The sequence below is a fragment of the Nannospalax galili genome, unplaced genomic scaffold (assembly GCF_000622305.1).
Source record: "Nannospalax galili isolate Female #2095 unplaced genomic scaffold, S.galili_v1.0 scaffold113, whole genome shotgun sequence".
Classification (NCBI taxonomy): Eukaryota; Metazoa; Chordata; class Mammalia; order Rodentia; family Spalacidae; genus Nannospalax; species Nannospalax galili.
In genome coordinates, this window is record NW_008335444.1 from 4209325 (window position 1) to 4226132 (window position 16808).

The 16808-nt window shown below is 49.3% G+C and overlaps 1 protein-coding gene across 2 annotated transcripts in view; it reads right to left on the minus strand.

Moving 5' to 3' along the window:
- Cacna1s (calcium voltage-gated channel subunit alpha1 S) overlaps positions 1-16808 on the minus strand; it is a 64996-nt gene that overhangs the window by 19244 nt on the left and 28944 nt on the right. For both annotated transcript variants that reach the window (XM_008830284.2, XM_008830283.2), the window contains exons 11-25: positions 15580-15805; positions 14240-14447; positions 13138-13258; positions 12209-12323; positions 11103-11196; positions 10372-10441; positions 8190-8322; positions 7309-7438; positions 6502-6561; positions 4372-4478; positions 3827-3914; positions 3483-3590; positions 1283-1335; positions 885-1031; positions 235-436 (exon numbers count right to left, since the gene is read on the minus strand). In XM_008830284.2, coding sequence (XP_008828506.1) covers positions 235-436; positions 885-1031; positions 1283-1335; positions 3483-3590; positions 3827-3914; positions 4372-4478; positions 6502-6561; positions 7309-7438; positions 8190-8322; positions 10372-10441; positions 11103-11196; positions 12209-12323; positions 13138-13258; positions 14240-14447; positions 15580-15805 — 1862 coding nt within the window. The remainder of the gene's footprint in view (positions 1-234; positions 437-884; positions 1032-1282; positions 1336-3482; positions 3591-3826; positions 3915-4371; positions 4479-6501; positions 6562-7308; positions 7439-8189; positions 8323-10371; positions 10442-11102; positions 11197-12208; positions 12324-13137; positions 13259-14239; positions 14448-15579; positions 15806-16808) is intronic.

A 16808-nucleotide genomic window follows, 5' to 3' on the forward strand; every position in this document is an offset into this window, starting at 1 on the left:
GACCCATTCTGATCAGAACTGCAGCCAAGCACAGGGGCTCTGGAAGGCTTTCCCTCTCTCTGGACACCTGGCAGGTTCCACGAGAAAGCCCTCATTCCACCAGTTTGAACTGCTTCAGGTTCAAGACAGATGGGGAGCATAGACTTGGCCTCTGTGGAGGTTCTGGTCAGCCCTAGGTGCTCATCACAAGGCCTGTATGGCTCTGCTACCCATCTCTAGCAGGTGGCTCAGTACCTGGTTCTTATCCAGTTCACAGTTCTTGTACTCAGTCTCCCCCTGCTCCTGGAAGGTAACGATGACAAAGCCCACAAAGATGTTCATCATGAAGAAGGCAATGAGGATGATGTAGATGATGAAGAAGATGGCCATCTCCACCCGGTTATTGTAGATGGGGCCTGTGTCCTCCTCATTTGCATCTATGGCCTTGTACAGTAGTCTTGGGGTGGGCAGAGAAGAGAGGACAAGTGGGGATGGAATAATGAGGCTGAGAGCCAGGCCCAGGAAGGGGGGCATTATCCCACTGGCCACGGAGGCCAAGGCAAGTTTCTGAACAGCCAAGCAGTGGGAGACAAAGTGGAACTGGGTCAGGGTAGGTTAGAAGCCACTTTTCAGTGGTCCCACCTGTGCCATGGGGCATTCTATCCCCATTCAGTCATTAGGGCTCCCCTTGTGGGCAGAGAGGCATGCACTTATGAGGGGCTAAGGTGCATTTCGTCTGAATCCTCAGGTCAAGCTCACTTTGGAGTGGCATGGGTCCTGCAGGGAATCAGGGAGTCAGTGGGTTTGTTGAGCACTGTCATAGGCTGGCATGGTGCAGTCGGGGCTATGGATTCCCTAGCATCCCAACTGTGCCCATGTGGATTCAGACCCTAGGTCTTACTCACTGAGGCCATCCCTCAAAGGTGGAGACTGTGAAGAGCGACATCATGGCTGACAGCACATTGTCGAAGTGGAAGTCATTGTGTATCCACTGGCGGGGACGCAGCTCTATTTGCGTGGGGTCCCCATCCTTGTATATGTAATAGTAGCCCCTGAGATGAGGCGGCCCAGTCACTCCAAAGCATGGCTGGGATGCCTCCACTCCACCCACATCCCTGGGCCCTTGGCAGTGAGTGCACCATAGAAATGATTATCTTTTTCTGGGACAGGAAGGATACCACTGAGTACTCGCTCCCCACAACTACCCAAAGGCTGGATTCCTATGAATAAGTCCCCAGCTCCCATTATGAGGCAGGCCCCTTCCTTTTCCCCCATGCCTCTTAGCCAGCAGAGCCAGATGTACCTGCACTCCTCTTCAGTCATCTTGGATAAGTCATTGCAGCTAAAGAACTTTCCCTGCATGGGGAGTGAGAGCAAGGAGGAAGATACGTGGTATGGAAATAGGACAGCAAAGTGGGACTTGGGTAGCACTTGTGGAGGAAGAAGGGAGGGCAGGCTGTGTGGAAGGAGGAGCCTCTTACTTCCTCTCTTGCTCAAAGGACACCACCACCATCATTCATCGGCAGTTCCCTCACTGCCCCTCACCCATCCTGGCTGCTGCCTTAGATGGGCATTTGTGGAGTATCCAAAGCTGGACCGGAGCGGGTACAGATATGAATACAGCCTGACCCTGCTCTTTAGACAGCTGCGGTGGTGAGTCTCCCGCCTTTCTTCCACTGCAGAACTCTCCCTCACCATCTTCCCATTGTCCAAAAGAAAGGGCTTGCCCCACCCCCACCTTCCTTCTGCCTGCTAGGTCTTCCTACTGCTGCTAGTTAGGTTTGAAATCCAGGAATTCTGGTCTAACTCCTTGGAAGACCCAGAGAGGGGACTGCCTCTGCCAAGGAGCCAGGTTTAGTTGAAGGCCCACCTGCCCTTCTGTAGGGTTTACAGAGCAGAGGGTGGAGGTGAGGTGGGAGAACCTAGTAGAGAAGCAAAGAGTGGACCTAGCTAATGCTAGGCAGGGTTCTAGGTCCTGAGAACCAGCACCTATGTATTTTAATATGGAAAACAAAGCTAAGCTCTGTGGCATCATGTGGAGTGCCTGTGAAGAATTTTTAGAGTAAAATACAATATGAAAGGCCAGTTGTTCCAGATGTGCTTCTAGATGCTGGACAGATAGGTCCCGAGGGCATTGGCTGAGACTAGAGTACAGATGTGGAATGTCGAAGGGCCATTGCGTTTACCTGGATGGGTCACAAGAGCCCAAAGAAGGGTGGCTCCTCATTGGTTGCTTTAGGGCATGTGTTGGTGGGCTCCTATGTGCCCAGCCTGGGCTGGGTGCCTGGGTAAGGGCTAAATAACACACAAACTCTGCCCTTGGGGATTCTAGAATCCCAGGCCTAACAAAGGAGGAGGCTATGGGAGAGATGACTATCCCTTTGCTATGCCCAGCTTGCTGGAAGAATGTTCTGTAAGTACTCTGGCCTTTCCAGGGCAGGGGCCAACAGGACCCATCCTCCTGAAGACCTTGAGAAGCCAGATCCTGAATCCTGACTTCTTTCCTCATAGCCTGTTCCTTGTCCTCAAGGAGGGTCAGGAGTTTGCCTTTGAGTCCCTCAATCCTAGCAGAGACCCTGGCCTAGGTACAGAGAAAATGTTTCTTACATATTGGGTGAATGAATGAATGGTGGTGAAATGATACCAATGCATGTCTAAGGCTGCCTGAGGTTATATGATCATAACTTTAAAAGGCCTTGCTTTGGGGCAGGAGTAGACAGGGCCATGACAAGAAGTATCAAGAGTGTCTGTGACAGGTTTAGGTATCAACGTCTGTCCTGCAGATGGCCTGAGAGCCAGAGGCATCTGAAAATCAGGCTTCTATGGGAGCAGGTTTCTAGCAAGGAACTGAATAGCTGTGCTTTCCCAGGGAAGTAACAGTAAGATTAGGTCAACTCGGGGCTGGAGAGGTGACTCAGAGGTTAAGAGCACTGCTTGCTCTTGCAGAGGACCTGGGTTCAGTTCTCAGTACCCACATTGCAGCTAACTCAAGTTCTAGGGAATACAACACCCTCTTCTGACCTCTGTGAGCACTGCATGACATGGGTACACTTACACACATGCAGGCAAAACAGTTATACACGAAATAAAAATAATAAATTGAAAAAAAAAAGATTAGGTCAACTCTAGAGGTTTTTAGTGATCTGGATGATGCCAAATATCCTATGCAGGGCCACAGGCTGCAGGGCTTGGCTGCAGCAAAGGAGCTGGACCTGGGATATGTGTAGACAGACCTGGCAGGATTAATGGAGGTGGTAAGGTGATGGGGGAAAAAATGACTACAGGGCCTGTGGGATAGAACAGATACAATGACCATGGTGGCCAGAGAACCAGAGGCTAGCAATAGGCACCACCACCTAGGAAACAGAATCTGGGCTGTCTTCTAGTCTGAAACTGTGCTTTCAAGGACATTTGCTTTCACAATTTGGCATTCCCTTGATTGAGAAGTGTCTGGTTTTAGCCATGGTCTGTGAACTGGCCCAGGTGGGGCGGCAGGGCCTTACCTTGAAGAGTTGGACTCCGATGCAGGCAAACATAAATTGCAGGACGGTGGTGACCAGTACAATGTTCCCGATGGTGCGGATGGCAACGAACACACATTGCACCACGTGCTAGAGGGGTAGAGGTAGTTGGCAGGGATGGGGCCTGCCCCACCTCACCCAACCATCTTATCCAGGAAATCCTGGAAGGATAAGACTTGCTCCCTCTTAGTAAGGCTAGGCTGGGGGCAGCCTGGCCGGCCTGCCTCATCTCACTCTCACAGATGGAATCTGTGAGCATCTGGGTTGAGGCTCTGGAGTCAGGACTGCAGACCCCTCCCCAGGGTTGTACCTGGGGCTTCTCTCACCTTCAACCCTTTGGCTCTGTTGATAGCTCGAAGTGGCCTCAGCACCCTCAGCACCCTCAAGATCTTTACCACAGAGATGGCGCTGGACCTGCAGGAAGCAAGGAGCTGTGGGCACTAGAGCTGTGGGTTGTAGCCAGAGGGCTGTAGCCAGAGGGTTGCAGCTTAGAGTTCCACCACCTCCTGCCTGGAGCTTTCCAAATTTGGCCTCTCTGCCCCCAGGGTAAAACTAACTGCTCCCTGATGTGGAAGCTCTCATTGGCTGCCTTCCAGACCTGTGGCTAAAGGCTCTGTCTCTTCCTGACTTTCTCTTGCCACTCCACCCCCACCCCACAGTCTCCAAGATGAGGCCCTGACCATTTAGTATTACCACATTAGCCCAGCTGGGGATCACCCAAGGATGCTCCCATCCATAGCCCTAAGTGACCCTCCTCTTGCAGCATGGAGCCCAAGTCCCCCCTCAGTGGTGGAACTCCTGCTCTGAGGAATGAGTACAGAACACAGGGCACCCATCCCAGGGACTGGCCCCTGCCCCTGCCCCTGCTCACTCGAGTCCCATAGAGATGAGGGACACAGCCACCACCAACAGATCCAGGATGTTGAAGTAGTTACGGCAGAAGGAGCCCTTGTGCAGGATGGCACCGTAGGTGGTCATCTGGGGAGACAGACAGCATCTGGAGGGAAGAGCTGGGGGAGCAGGCTTATCCCTCCCAGGGAAGGGCTTCTTGCTTCAGTCTGCTCAGGAGAGTGATAGCTGAGTCAAACAGCCTGTCAAGGGGTGTTCTGTCAACTTTCTGCTGCGGCCCAAGGGTGTCCTCTCGGTCATCTGCTCCAGGCGAAGCCTAGGAACTCTCAGGAGCAACTGTGCCAGACTCTGCTCTCTGGGGAGGAGTCTTTTTCTCTGGATGCTTTAGTGTGCCCTGGCTTCTTCTCCATAGTGGGAAGCCCTGGCCTTCCACCCCAATGGGCGGCAGGCTAGAAGTCTTCTCTGGAATTCTTACGGAGAAGTCCTTCTTCTCAGGTTCTGGGGTGGCAGGACTCCGGACCTTCTCCAGGCCCCTGGACCCTCTCTTTTTCTTCTACACCCCTTCCCAGTTTCTGCTTTCTTGCCTCCTCCTCTGTTTCTTTCTTATATTCTTGAGCAATCCTTAGGCTCTCTGCACAGACATGCTACACTTTCCTAAAATCTGACTGGAAGCTTCGCCTGGTAGTCAAGGCCCTGTGTGGTGGTGTCTCATCTTTACCTCCCAGCCTGTGTCCAGGCTACTCCTGAATGTACAGAACATCCCAGTCTAAAGCCATCCTCTCCTCCATGAACATGTCCCCAAGTCTTCTTACAAGGCTTTTGCCATCGTTGTCCATCTTCGTAGACTGCTCTGTCCATCTCTCTTTACTGAGGTCTTGCTTGACTTCAAAGTCTAACTCTAATATGTTCACTTCCAAAGTCCTCCTGGACCTCGGGGCAGCTACCATCTCCCTCTGCTCAACTCTCAATCGCAGAGGCCCTGAAGGGGGCATTCTTCCCTCTGCTCTGGCCTGCTCTTTATGTACAACTGCCTTTTCCTCTTCTCATTGGTGGAGATGAGAGCCTACGCTCTGAGTTCCAGTCACAGATGGGGCCTCCCTCTGTCCCTCTGAGCCCACTACCTGTAAGGGCCTGAACCCATATACCGACCTCAGGAAGAGGCAAGCAAGGCAATGTGTGGAAACCCAAACCAGGGCAGTGCCCTTCTTCAGATAAGAGACCTTAATTTTCTGCCTTAGTCAATAACCCTTTATAAACAAACATGTGGTAACTGGTGTTGATGAAACCTCCAAGCCAAAAGATTAGGTTTTATTTGAGGCAGGGTCTCATGTAGCTCAGAATGGCCTCAAACTCACTATGCAGCCAAAGAGGACCTTAAACTTCTTATCCACCTGCCTTTACTTCCCAATTGCTGAGATTACAGACATGTACCCCCTGTCTGGTTTTATGAGGTGCTGGGACTCCACCCAGTGCTTTATGCACGATAGGCAAACATTCTGCCAACTGACCCACATCCCCAACCTGTGTGAGATTTAACTTTTAACAACTTTTCAAAAGTTGGGAATTCCTCATTTAGAAAAACTCTCTGCCCTTTATGTGACAGAATAAGGTATGGCATTGGGAGCCATTCCTAGACTTTCAGCGTGCTTCTCCCAACAGCTGGGCTCCACAGCATGTGACCCAGATGTTTACAGACTGTAGCAGCTATGCTAGCAGATGAGGCTACTAAACTTACTCTGGGCACTCTGTAATGGCCACTTATTTGGGGATTCCTGGAGAGCAAGGTCTTGTCAAGAGCAAGGTACTTGAAACGAAGGTCTGAGGACAAATCCCAGTTCCCCAGGTGTACCTTTAGGGTAAATTTATCTTCCGTGTGGAAGAAGATGCATTGCTCTTTGAGAGATGGCAGCCACAGGTGGGTTGTACTTTGGGTCTCCAGCCTTCCTTCAAACTACCTGCTCCTCTGCTCCCCCTGGCTTAGGAGCTAAAGCCCTGTGTGGTCTCCTGGGTCCCATGAGTCTTTCTGCAACTATTTACCTCATTCTTGGTTTTCTCCCATTCCTTAGCAGTGTCCCTGAGTGCATCAGTGTATGTATCATCAACCCATTGAGTCTGCATACCCAGAGATGTCTGTACTACAGCCTTCACTCACCTTGAGGACAATCTCCACAGTGAAGACAGAGGTGAATGCGATGTCAAAATATCCAAGGATCTGGGGATGGGGCACAAGAGAAGCAGTCAGTGAGAGAAGGAGCAAGGCAATGGTATCACCAGAACCATCACCAGAATCACCACCATCATGATCACTGTCATCATTACTATCACTCCCACCATCATAATCACCACCACCTCTATCACTATCATAATTACTACCACCACCATCACTACTTCATCATTATCACCACCACCATCACCACCACCATCATCATCACCACTATCATCATCCTACCACCACCAACGTCATCATCACCACCATCACTGCTATCATCATCACCACCATCACTGCTATCATCATCACCACCACCATCATCACCACTACCATCATCCTACCACCACCATCACTATCATCATTATCACTACCATCATTATCATTACTATCACCAACATTACCACTACCATCACTACCATCATCACCACCATAATCACCAACATTATCATCACTACCACCACTGCTACCACTATCATTGCCGTCATGGTCACTCCCACCATCATAATCACCAGTACCATCCCTAGCACTATTTATAGCAGGCAGTCAGAGCCTATTTTCCTCCTGTTGTGACAGTACTTTTCAGAAGCAGTGCATGGGGCAGTCTTGGCCTTCCAGAAGCTTAAACTCTAAGAAACTCGGATATCTATGTCCACATAGAGGGCGTAATGAAACTGTTCCAGGGTAGGGTCGGGGCAGCTGAGGCCTGGAGTGGAGGAAGGGTACTGAGTCAGGGAAAGGGGCTGCCATTACCTGATTCCTCATGGACTCGGCCCGGATGGGGTCCTCAGCAGCCAGTGCAGCACTGCTGAGCAGGATAAAGAGCAGGATGAAATTGGTAAACCAAGTGGCGTTGACGATGCGGTGGCACAGGACACGGATCCTGGTGGGACAGAGTAGGGGGATGGGAGCTGTGAGCTGTTGGAAGTTCAGGCTTCACCAGCCTCGGTCCTAAAGAGGGACACTGGGTCCACTTATTGTCCACTCCCAAGGTCAGCATAGCTTTGCATCTGCATTCGTCTCTGGTGGGACATGCAGGGACTCAGCTCCTATTTTGTTCCTTCAATTTTAGTTCCACCTCTCAACTGATCCCCTACATCATCTGTCCCCTTTCTCAGTACCCACACCCTGAGAGTTCCTCAGCTAAGAATAGGGCAGGTTAATGTCCTTCCCCGAAGGCAGATGAAACTCCAAGTCTGTAGTTTATTCTAAAGCTGAAGATTATAAAGCTAATAAAACCTACAGCTTTCCCCAGTTCTCATAGTTTTGTCTTTGCCTAAAGCTGCTCTTAGAAAGGGACCAATAATTACAGTCCCTCTTAGGAGTAGCTGGTAGTACTTAAAGGCATTATTCTTCTAGAAATGCTAGCATTTTTGTTTATTTTATAGCATTTTAATGACTTTGTATGGTGCTTGGCATTGGAACTAGTACCTCATGCATGCTAGGCAAGCTCTCTACCATGAGGGTACACCCCACCACAATACTAGCATTTTAAATAGAGCACAGGATTGTAATCTATAGGCATGAGTTTCAACGGATGGAGAATCAAGAAAAGATGTTTTCATAGAAGGAAGAAGCCATTGTCTTTGAGAGCCTCATTAGTTACCCCACGTAGCAGGCAAAGCACTACCTACTTATTGGTGGGACTGAAGATGAAGAAGGAGCTGGCCTCTGGAATGGGTACTGCCTTCTCTTTCAACTGCAGCTCGGCCAGGGGGCGTGGCCGGGGGCTCACTGGGATCTCGGGTTCATCTTCCTCATCGTCCCCTGTGAGGAGAAGAGAAATTAGGGGTCTTTCCAAACCTTGCCAAGCCTTTGGCTTCTGTGCTTAGAGTCCTTCCAGGAGGCTGCACAGCTAGTAAGCAAAGGCCAATTTGGGACACTAGAGTATTAGTAGGGGCTAGCCTAGACCTTTCCCTGACTCAAGTTCAGAAGATTCAGAACCATCTGGAAGTAGGGCCAGGAGTCTTGTTGCTGCATCTTCTGTCTCAAGGCTGGTCTCTGGGCCTGGATCTGACCCTGCTGAGGCTCACTAGACCAGTTTGTGCCCTTCCTCAGTTTCTTCTTCCCAATTCATGAAACCAATAAAGGAAAGGAGGATTGTGGGAAAACAGACTTTGAAGTCCTCTCCTGGATTCTAAAAATAATCATTTCAAAGACAAACTTCAGCATGGACAAAAAGGAATCAATCTCTTGAGCTTTGGCCAGTCTCTAGGATTGTGACCATCAGGAGTGGAGTAGAAGGCAGAGAGGGAAGAGACAGGCATTCCAAGCATATGCCTAAAGTTGGGTTCCTCTTGGTTCCCTTACCTGACATGCCTCCTCTCCACCCTGTCATCCTGGCAGAGACTCTCAGGGAAGCCAAAAGCTCCTGTTCCGTTCTCTTTCTGGGGGTCACTGGAGTCCTCAACCCATACAAATCACATTCCCACTCCTCTGCTCCTGAGACATCTGTGCTCCTGCTTAACATGCCACTTCCCACCCTGCCTGGGCTGGGGGGCTAACTGCAGAGAGGCTTCCTTCTTAGAGCTGGCATCTGTGCAGCCTTTGTCCTAACTCTTTTCTCCTTTGTCTATGCCTATTTTGTTAAACTGATTGCACATATCTTTTTCTTTCAGTTTTGCGGATAGAACTCAAGGCCTCAAGCCTGCTAGGCAAACACCCTAACAGTGAGCTATATTCCCATGCCTCAGCCTCCAGAGGGCCTTGAATTGTAAGACTGTATCGTGAGGCCCAGCTCACACATAACTTTTGTTATAAGCCACTTCAAATTATTTTTGGAAAGAGGCTAGATATAAATATATTTAGTTGCCTTCGTAAGAGCTCTTTCAACTCACATGCTCTCCACCCCTTGCCCTTATTTCTCCTATTTCTGCCTTCCCTTTCCCCCTGCCTCAGATTTCCTACAGCAGTTACCCTCCCACCTGCAGGCCAGCCACTCCCACCCAATGACAATCATTAGGTGAAACAACTCTTATGAATTGTTTGCGGTATTTATTTCTGTAGTGCTCTGAGGGGCTTGTGCCAGTTCTACTTCTGCCTCTCCCATTCTTCCCATCCTTCACTTTGCAAAATCGGTCCATGTGATCCTACTATGTGTCAAACACTGTGCCATTCAGAAAGTCCCTTTGGATCTCAGAGTCACTGAGGCAAACAAGCCACCCAGCTGATTCCACAAAAAGCAATAAAATTGCCCCCATGACCCATGAGTAAGTTGAGAGAGACAACCTGAGAGCTCTTGTGGCCCAGGCTCTTCCAGGAGGCCTTGTAGAGTTAATCTAGCCTGGCTCTGTTTTCGTCATGTATCATCCCTTTGGTCCAGATGAGTAGGGCTGAAGTTAGTTCTTGGCTATGCTTTATCCATCTCCCTCCCATGCTTCCCTTGTGGATTTTCACACAGTGGCAGTCATGATTTTATTCTCCACACAGTAGGAAGCAATCTGCCCCATTTCCATATGGATGTGTGTGCCCTTTTTTCAACCCATTCTCCAAGGGCAGGGAGGACTCGTGTGCCTATTAGCTCTATGTTCTTTGAAAATTGGGTGTTGAGTCCTAAAGCACACAGTCTGGTACTCAATAAAAGTAAATGAAATACATGTGGATTTATCTTCTGTGTGCATTGCAGGGAGAGGCAGGCTGGCAGGTGGCTTATTTGCAAGGCTAGGTACAGAAGGGGTGTCTCCAGGGTCCTGGTCTCCACATGAAGAGGTCCAGGTAGAAGACACACAATAGACACCCACAGAGAGAATTCAGTGCCAGCATACCCCTCCCCCTGTAGATAGCATCCTGCTCCAGCCCAGGCGCTGGGAGCCTCACCTGGGAAGTCAGCTGAGGGGTACGGGTCTTTCACCTCATTGACATTAGATTCAAACTCATCAATTTTCAGCTGTGGGAAGGAACAGTGAAGATGGTGATGAAGCAAAAACTGATGCTTGCACTTACTGAACATTCTCAAGAACTCCTTGATAGTGGGATCTTTATTTCCTTATAAATAATAAACAGGCCCAGAGAGGTAGGCAACTCGTACAAGCCTCCACCAAGCTAAGCCAAAGTTTTAGCCTGTCCAAAGTCTGTCCTCACTGTGCCCATTCTTGGCTCTCTACAAGAAAGTTGAGTTTCCCAGGCCGACTTCCCCAGCCCCTCTGCAGCCCTGAACCCTGGCTCATGAACTCTCTTTCCTCAGTCTCCAAAATTGGTGAGTAGAGCCAGGCTGGAACAAGCAAGGCAGGGCTAGAAAGCTTGGGAAAGCAGACTCTTAGTGGAACAGTGGGTGCCATGGGGTAGACAGGTGGAATACCTTCTTGTTCTGCATAGAAAGCTAGGCCTCTGAGGAAATTTGGTTCCCAGGGTGAGAAGCCTGTGCTTCTCCACAAAGGGTCCCTGGGGGAGGTGTAGCTGTGGTTCTCTCTCTTACAGAAGCAAAAAGGTGCCCTCTCAGCATAAGACTGCTGTTCTACCTCTCCTTTCTGCCCTACCAATGTCCTGAGAAACAAGGGGAATTCAAGGCCCCTCTAGTTGGCCATAAAATACCACCCATGAGGGCTCACCTTGGCAGTGGTAGGAATGCCTTCACCTTTGGGTTTCTGCTCCAGTTTCTTAGCTATTGTGGACTTCTCTTCCTCTGACTTGTCTGGGAGCCCCCTGAGGAGAAAAACCAAGGAACTCCAATGTGGGAAGCTCAAAAAGAATGGTTTCAGAACTGACAATCCCCCACAGAGGTTCCACACTAAGGGCCCAGGGGGCTTTATGGAGGAAGGGGTCCCAAGTGGGAAGGGAAGTAGGTTTGGGTAAGCCCTTTTTCTGTGATGCAAGGTGTGATGCCCCACTCAGACTGGAGGCTCACCACTGGTCAGCCATGTTCAATGTTTGTTGGTAGTGAGTGGGTGGAGAGTGGCTTTGCACCTGGTTCATAAAATTCACAGAGTGGAAGCCTGGTTTGTGCAAAACCATTCCAACTCTTTGGAAATGCTGGGACCCCTTACTGGTCCCCTGGTTTTCTCATCTTGTCTTCACGGAAATGGGTAACTCATTCCTTCAGGCATGAATATTGAAAGAAGCAGGCCTCAGTTACCCTAATTGTCATCCTCCAAAGACCAGCAACATTGGCACTACCTGAGAGCTTGCTAGAAATGTAAACCCTGACCCCATCCACCTGGTTCAGGGTAGTTGACGCAGAATCTACAGTTCACAGAATTCCCAAGTGGTTCATTTACAGTTTGAATTTGAGAAATGCTGTCTAGAAAATCAGTCCAGAGGCCCCAGGCATACAGTGAACACTAGCCATTACAGATGGACAGATTTGCAAAGAATTGAGAGGCTAACCCTTACTTCAGGGAAGCCGGAGGCGCCACAAAAGAAATGACTCCCTTCATGAGGCACAGTGACTCAGTAGCAGGGTTCGAAGGAAATAAACATCCCAGAACCCACTGGGTTTGGCCATCATATTGTTTCTTGAGGCCTCCTAGAAGCCCAACTTGTCTCCAGTGCTGCCCAAGGCACACTTTGTAGGACTTCAGCAGGCCTTGATGTTCTGCTTGCAGAAGCCTGCCCACAGGAACAGATGCCCCATGGGCTCCATTCATCCGGGTCCAGAGACTGGAGACCTCAGCCACAGCCCAGCATTCTAGCTCTCATTTAGAGGGGCATCACTCACTTAGACATCTTCCTGCGCTTTCTCTCTTCGGCCTTGGCCTTCTGGGCAGAAGTCAGGCTCTCTGCCTCTGCCAGATTGTCCACAGCAATAGCCAGGAAGACGTTCAGCAGGATATCTAAGAGCCAGCTAAGGAGCCTTGAGTTGTGGGTGGAAGGCAGTTTCTGGAGCAGGAGTCTTGCCTGCCTGTGTGTTTCAGACTTTAATCCCTAGTGGGGTAATCAGAGTACTTCTTGCTAGAACTACCCATAGTAGGGTACAGCCCCAGGGGCATAGACAAGTCTTCGGGAAGCATGTTGGCAGAGGGTATCCATGATGGGGCCTGAGTCCCCCATTGCCTTTGAGTATTATTCATTTCCTGCCAGAACAAACCCCAGCTCCCCAACAAGACTGCCTGGGAAGTAAATGAGGCAAAGCAAGGGGAAGCCATGCTGAGAACATGAACTCAAGGGCTCCATTCCCTGCTCCCTCACCATGGTATCAGATTCCACAGCACAAGCATCAAGTCCCCTCAGGTACCAACAGCATCTCTCTCCTGTCTGCTTATCTCACCTTTTGGCCTATCCTAGCTCAAATCTTCCTGGTCTCGGAGCTCAGACTGACCGCTGGCCATAACCTTTGCTCCTCTTGCCTGCCTCTAAGCTTTTGGACTAGGCTGCCCCACCATTCCCACTGTTCCTCAGTCAAGCTCTGGACATCTTTCTACCTGCTTCAGGCTTACCAACCCCACAACCAATCAATCCTATGGTTCTCTAACTTTTCTGGTGGAAGGAACTACCCTGTTTGCATATTTGTCTTTGCTGTGTCCCATTCCCTACTGCAGGAGTCTAGAAGCCCCCTTCCAGCCAGAGGGCCTAGCTGCCTGGCACATGGGTACCCCTGATCCTCCCTTTTAAACCACTCTTCTTTGTACCCTAGCCCTAAAGGGATACAGTTGCCACAGACAAAAAGGATGATGAAATAAATGCACACAAGCACACCAGGGTAGGACGGCCCTCCGTAGGCCATGATCCCATTGTACATCACAGAGTTCCAGTCTTCACCTGTCAGGATCTACAGGAGGGAAAGGAATGAGATGAGAGGATGCACTGTCCAAAAGGCCTCTGGCAACTGTTAACTCTCCAATACCTATCCTCGTCACCTGTGGTCTGGGTGGCCAGTTCCTACTTTCTTTGTTGACCCTCTTATGGTGATCTAGAATCTTATCAAGGTTTGGGTGGCCTTGGGGGAGGAACACCCCAAGGGATGCATTGGAAAAAGTCTTATCAAACCTTTCCAGGTCCAAGGAGTTTGATTGTGGGGTCACCATCTTCTCAGCTCTGTTCTTAATCTCCAACCTAGAGTGAACTGCACTCATCTAGGCCCCTGTTATTCAGGCTTCCAAAACTAGTACCAGTGTCACGTCTCTTGAAAGACATGATGCCTGGCCAGTCAGTGAGGTGAATGGAAGAAAGGATGAAACTATCTACAGAAGTCTTTCTGATGGTATGATGTGATGGAGTAACCTGGGAGATACTGGTGAAATGGAAAGAACATTTCCATGCTTGACACTCAGAAAGCTCCTCTGGGAGGCTGTGGCTTTGAAGATCATAGCCATGACCCCTTGGTGGCTTCCAGTAAGTAGGTGACCCTATGCCTCCAGAGTGAAAAATGGTTCTCAGGTCCCTGCACCCTTTGGCAGAGGGAGTACTTGCCTTGTCTGACTCTTTCCCCCTGAGCTACGGACAGTATATCTATGACTCCCAGTCTACTCCAAGTCACATCAGATGTTACCCTACCTACGGCTAGCACTTTGCCAGGCCTCAGACACCAAGACAAATCATAGACTAGGGACCATTAGGGTAAAGCTCCAGGGGAGGAGACAGGCAAGCCAGTATTACAATAGCCAAAAGAACAGGACTGGGGTCTAAGGTGAGAAGGACACTGAACTCCACCAGCAGGTCAGAGAAGGCCTCTGGGGGAGGTGATGCTTACTCTGATCTTGAAGCAGGATTCAGCAACCTGGAATGAGAGATACGCAGATAGAACACCTACCTGGAAGACGCTGATGAGGGCCTGGGGGAAGTTGTCAAAGTTGCTGCGCCTCACTTCTGTGTCCTCGAAGTCATATCTGCCTCCAAAGAGCTGCATGCCCAGCAGGGCAAAGATGATGATAAAGAGGAAGAGCAGCAGCAACAGGGAGGCGATGGAGCGAATAGAGTTGAGCAGCGATGCTACGAGGTTGCTCAGGGATGTCCAGTATCTGAGGAAGAGCAGTGGCAAGGTAGAGAACAGGCAGAGCTTTTTCACTGGTTCTCCCGAGGTCGGGAGGGCTTGAGGCAATGTCTCAAAGACTGAAGGGCCATGCGGGAAAGGACTGCCTGGGGCTAGAAGTTGCTGGATTCATGGTGCATACCCCCTGCAGGACATTTATCTCAGTTCCTATTTTTCACTCCTCTGAAGGGCTGAAGATGAACCTGTGTTCTATTATTGACATACTGTAAGAGTAAAGACTTGTGCTCATGCTAGGATGGATAAATTCTTGAAAACATAGTAGAACTCCTTTTTCTGAAATTTCAGTTGCTCGTGGTCTATGGAGGACAGCATTAAATCCTACATGTGTAGTACAGGATATGTGCTCAGAGAGAGAAATTCACAGAAATTCTGCTACAAGATTATATAATTGTTCTAGTTTTTAAATTTTTTCTTTATTTTTATTTTATGTGTATGAGTGTTTTGTGTGCATGTATGTAAGTGTACCCATGTGTTCAATGGCTTCAGAAGCCAGAAAGGAGCCTGGAACTAGAGTTATGGATGGCCGTTAGCCACCATGTGGGTCCTTGAAATCGAACCAGGTCCTCTGCAAGAACAGCCAGTGCTTTTAACCACTGAGCCATCTGTCCAACCCAACTGTTCTAGTTTTTTATTGATGTTGTTAATCACTTAGGAAAAGGCATGGTATATTTAAGGCTTGGCAATATTCACAGTTTTAAGCACCCACTGAAGTCCCCAAAAATCCCCCTAAAGAAGAAGAACCAGGAATGAATATATCCTTCTCTCCCTGTGCCTTCCTATCCCCTTTGTGCTGGTTCTCCTTCCTTCCCTGTTTTCATCCCCTCTCCTCACTTCTCCTTTCCATCTCCCAGGATTTCCTTTCTCTCCTTTCTTCTTCCCCGTCACTCCCTTTCCTCTGCCTGCTAGATGATAGTGAAACAAAAAGAGAAATGAGTTTCAAGGAGTGCAAGAATTTCTCTTCCTTAGAGAGTGTTTCTTAAGGAAGGAAAAGAGGTGTAGACCAGGGCAACAGCAGAGCTTGTCAGGCCCTACCGCATCAGACACAGGCAGGTGTGGACCCCTGAGAACCAAGTGCTGGGAGCCCAGCAGCCTGTATTTACTTGGTGATCTTGAAGAGTCTCAGAAGACGAATGCAGCGGAGCACGGAGATGCCCAAGGGTGTCATGGCTCCTGATTCCACCAACAGAATTTCCAGGATGCCGCTGCACACCACGAAGCAGTCGAAGCGGTTGAAGATGGACATGAAGTACTGGCGCAGGCCCAGCCCGTACATCTTCATCAGCATCTCGATGGTGAAGAGGGCCAGCAGCACACGGTTGGCAACATCTGCAGGAGGGCAGCATGGCCTGAGCATTGCTCCCCTTCCCTCTTCCTCCTCTGGGCTTCTGCCAAGATGAGCTACTACCCAACACACGCTCACTACCTTTCCAAAGAACTCGACATTTTTATCTTTGAAAACCTAGGAAAGGGACAGCAAGATGGCTTAGCAGGAAAAGGTGCTTGCTGCCAAGACTGATGAGTTTAATTCCCAGAACCGACATGGTGGGAGAACAGACTCCCTCTACTTGTTCTCTGACACACATTAAATAAATGCTTAAAATACACCCTAGGAAAAATCTGTGGAATTTTGCCCATATTGAAAGAGCCCCTAATGTAGATTTCCAACAAATTAATCTATACATTATTTAAGAGGAAGAAAGCTGTAGTCCCTTCAATTTCATGTAAGTTCATTAAGGCCAGCCCTTCCTTCCTCGTTAAACACAGCCCTGGTATAGGAAGGACTTCACTAGCTAAAGCTAATCTTTCCTCCTTTTGTTTATCCCACCCTTTCTGGGATGCCCACTGTCAATGATCTTTAGTCTTTCTTAGGTCCTTCACTTCTTCCTTCCAAATGGACCCTCCGTGATCACTCGTGCAGCTTTCTCTAGGGTCACCCACCAGTAGACTTTTGTGTGCTTCATGTCCTTGCAGTTCTGTCTGCCATTTGCTTTTTCAAACATCGCCCCCACCACCCCCTGGATTCTGTGGCACCACGTTTGTCCACCACATTCTTCAGAATTTTCTGAGTCTTCCTAAGACCCCTCTGCACTGCATTCCTTACCGAGTCACTGATTGCTGACCTCAAGCCATGCACTAGAGTGTTACAGAGTGTGCTCTGTCCTTGATAATCTGGTGATATTCCAAGATCATAGCTCCAATGCTGTTCTTGCCAATGACTCCCACCTTTAGTTCTTCAGAGATCCAGCCTCTCTGGGATTCAGACTATTTTTCCTATTTTTTAATCAGCTTCTTTAATATTACTATTGAGACATCTCAAAGACACCTCAAA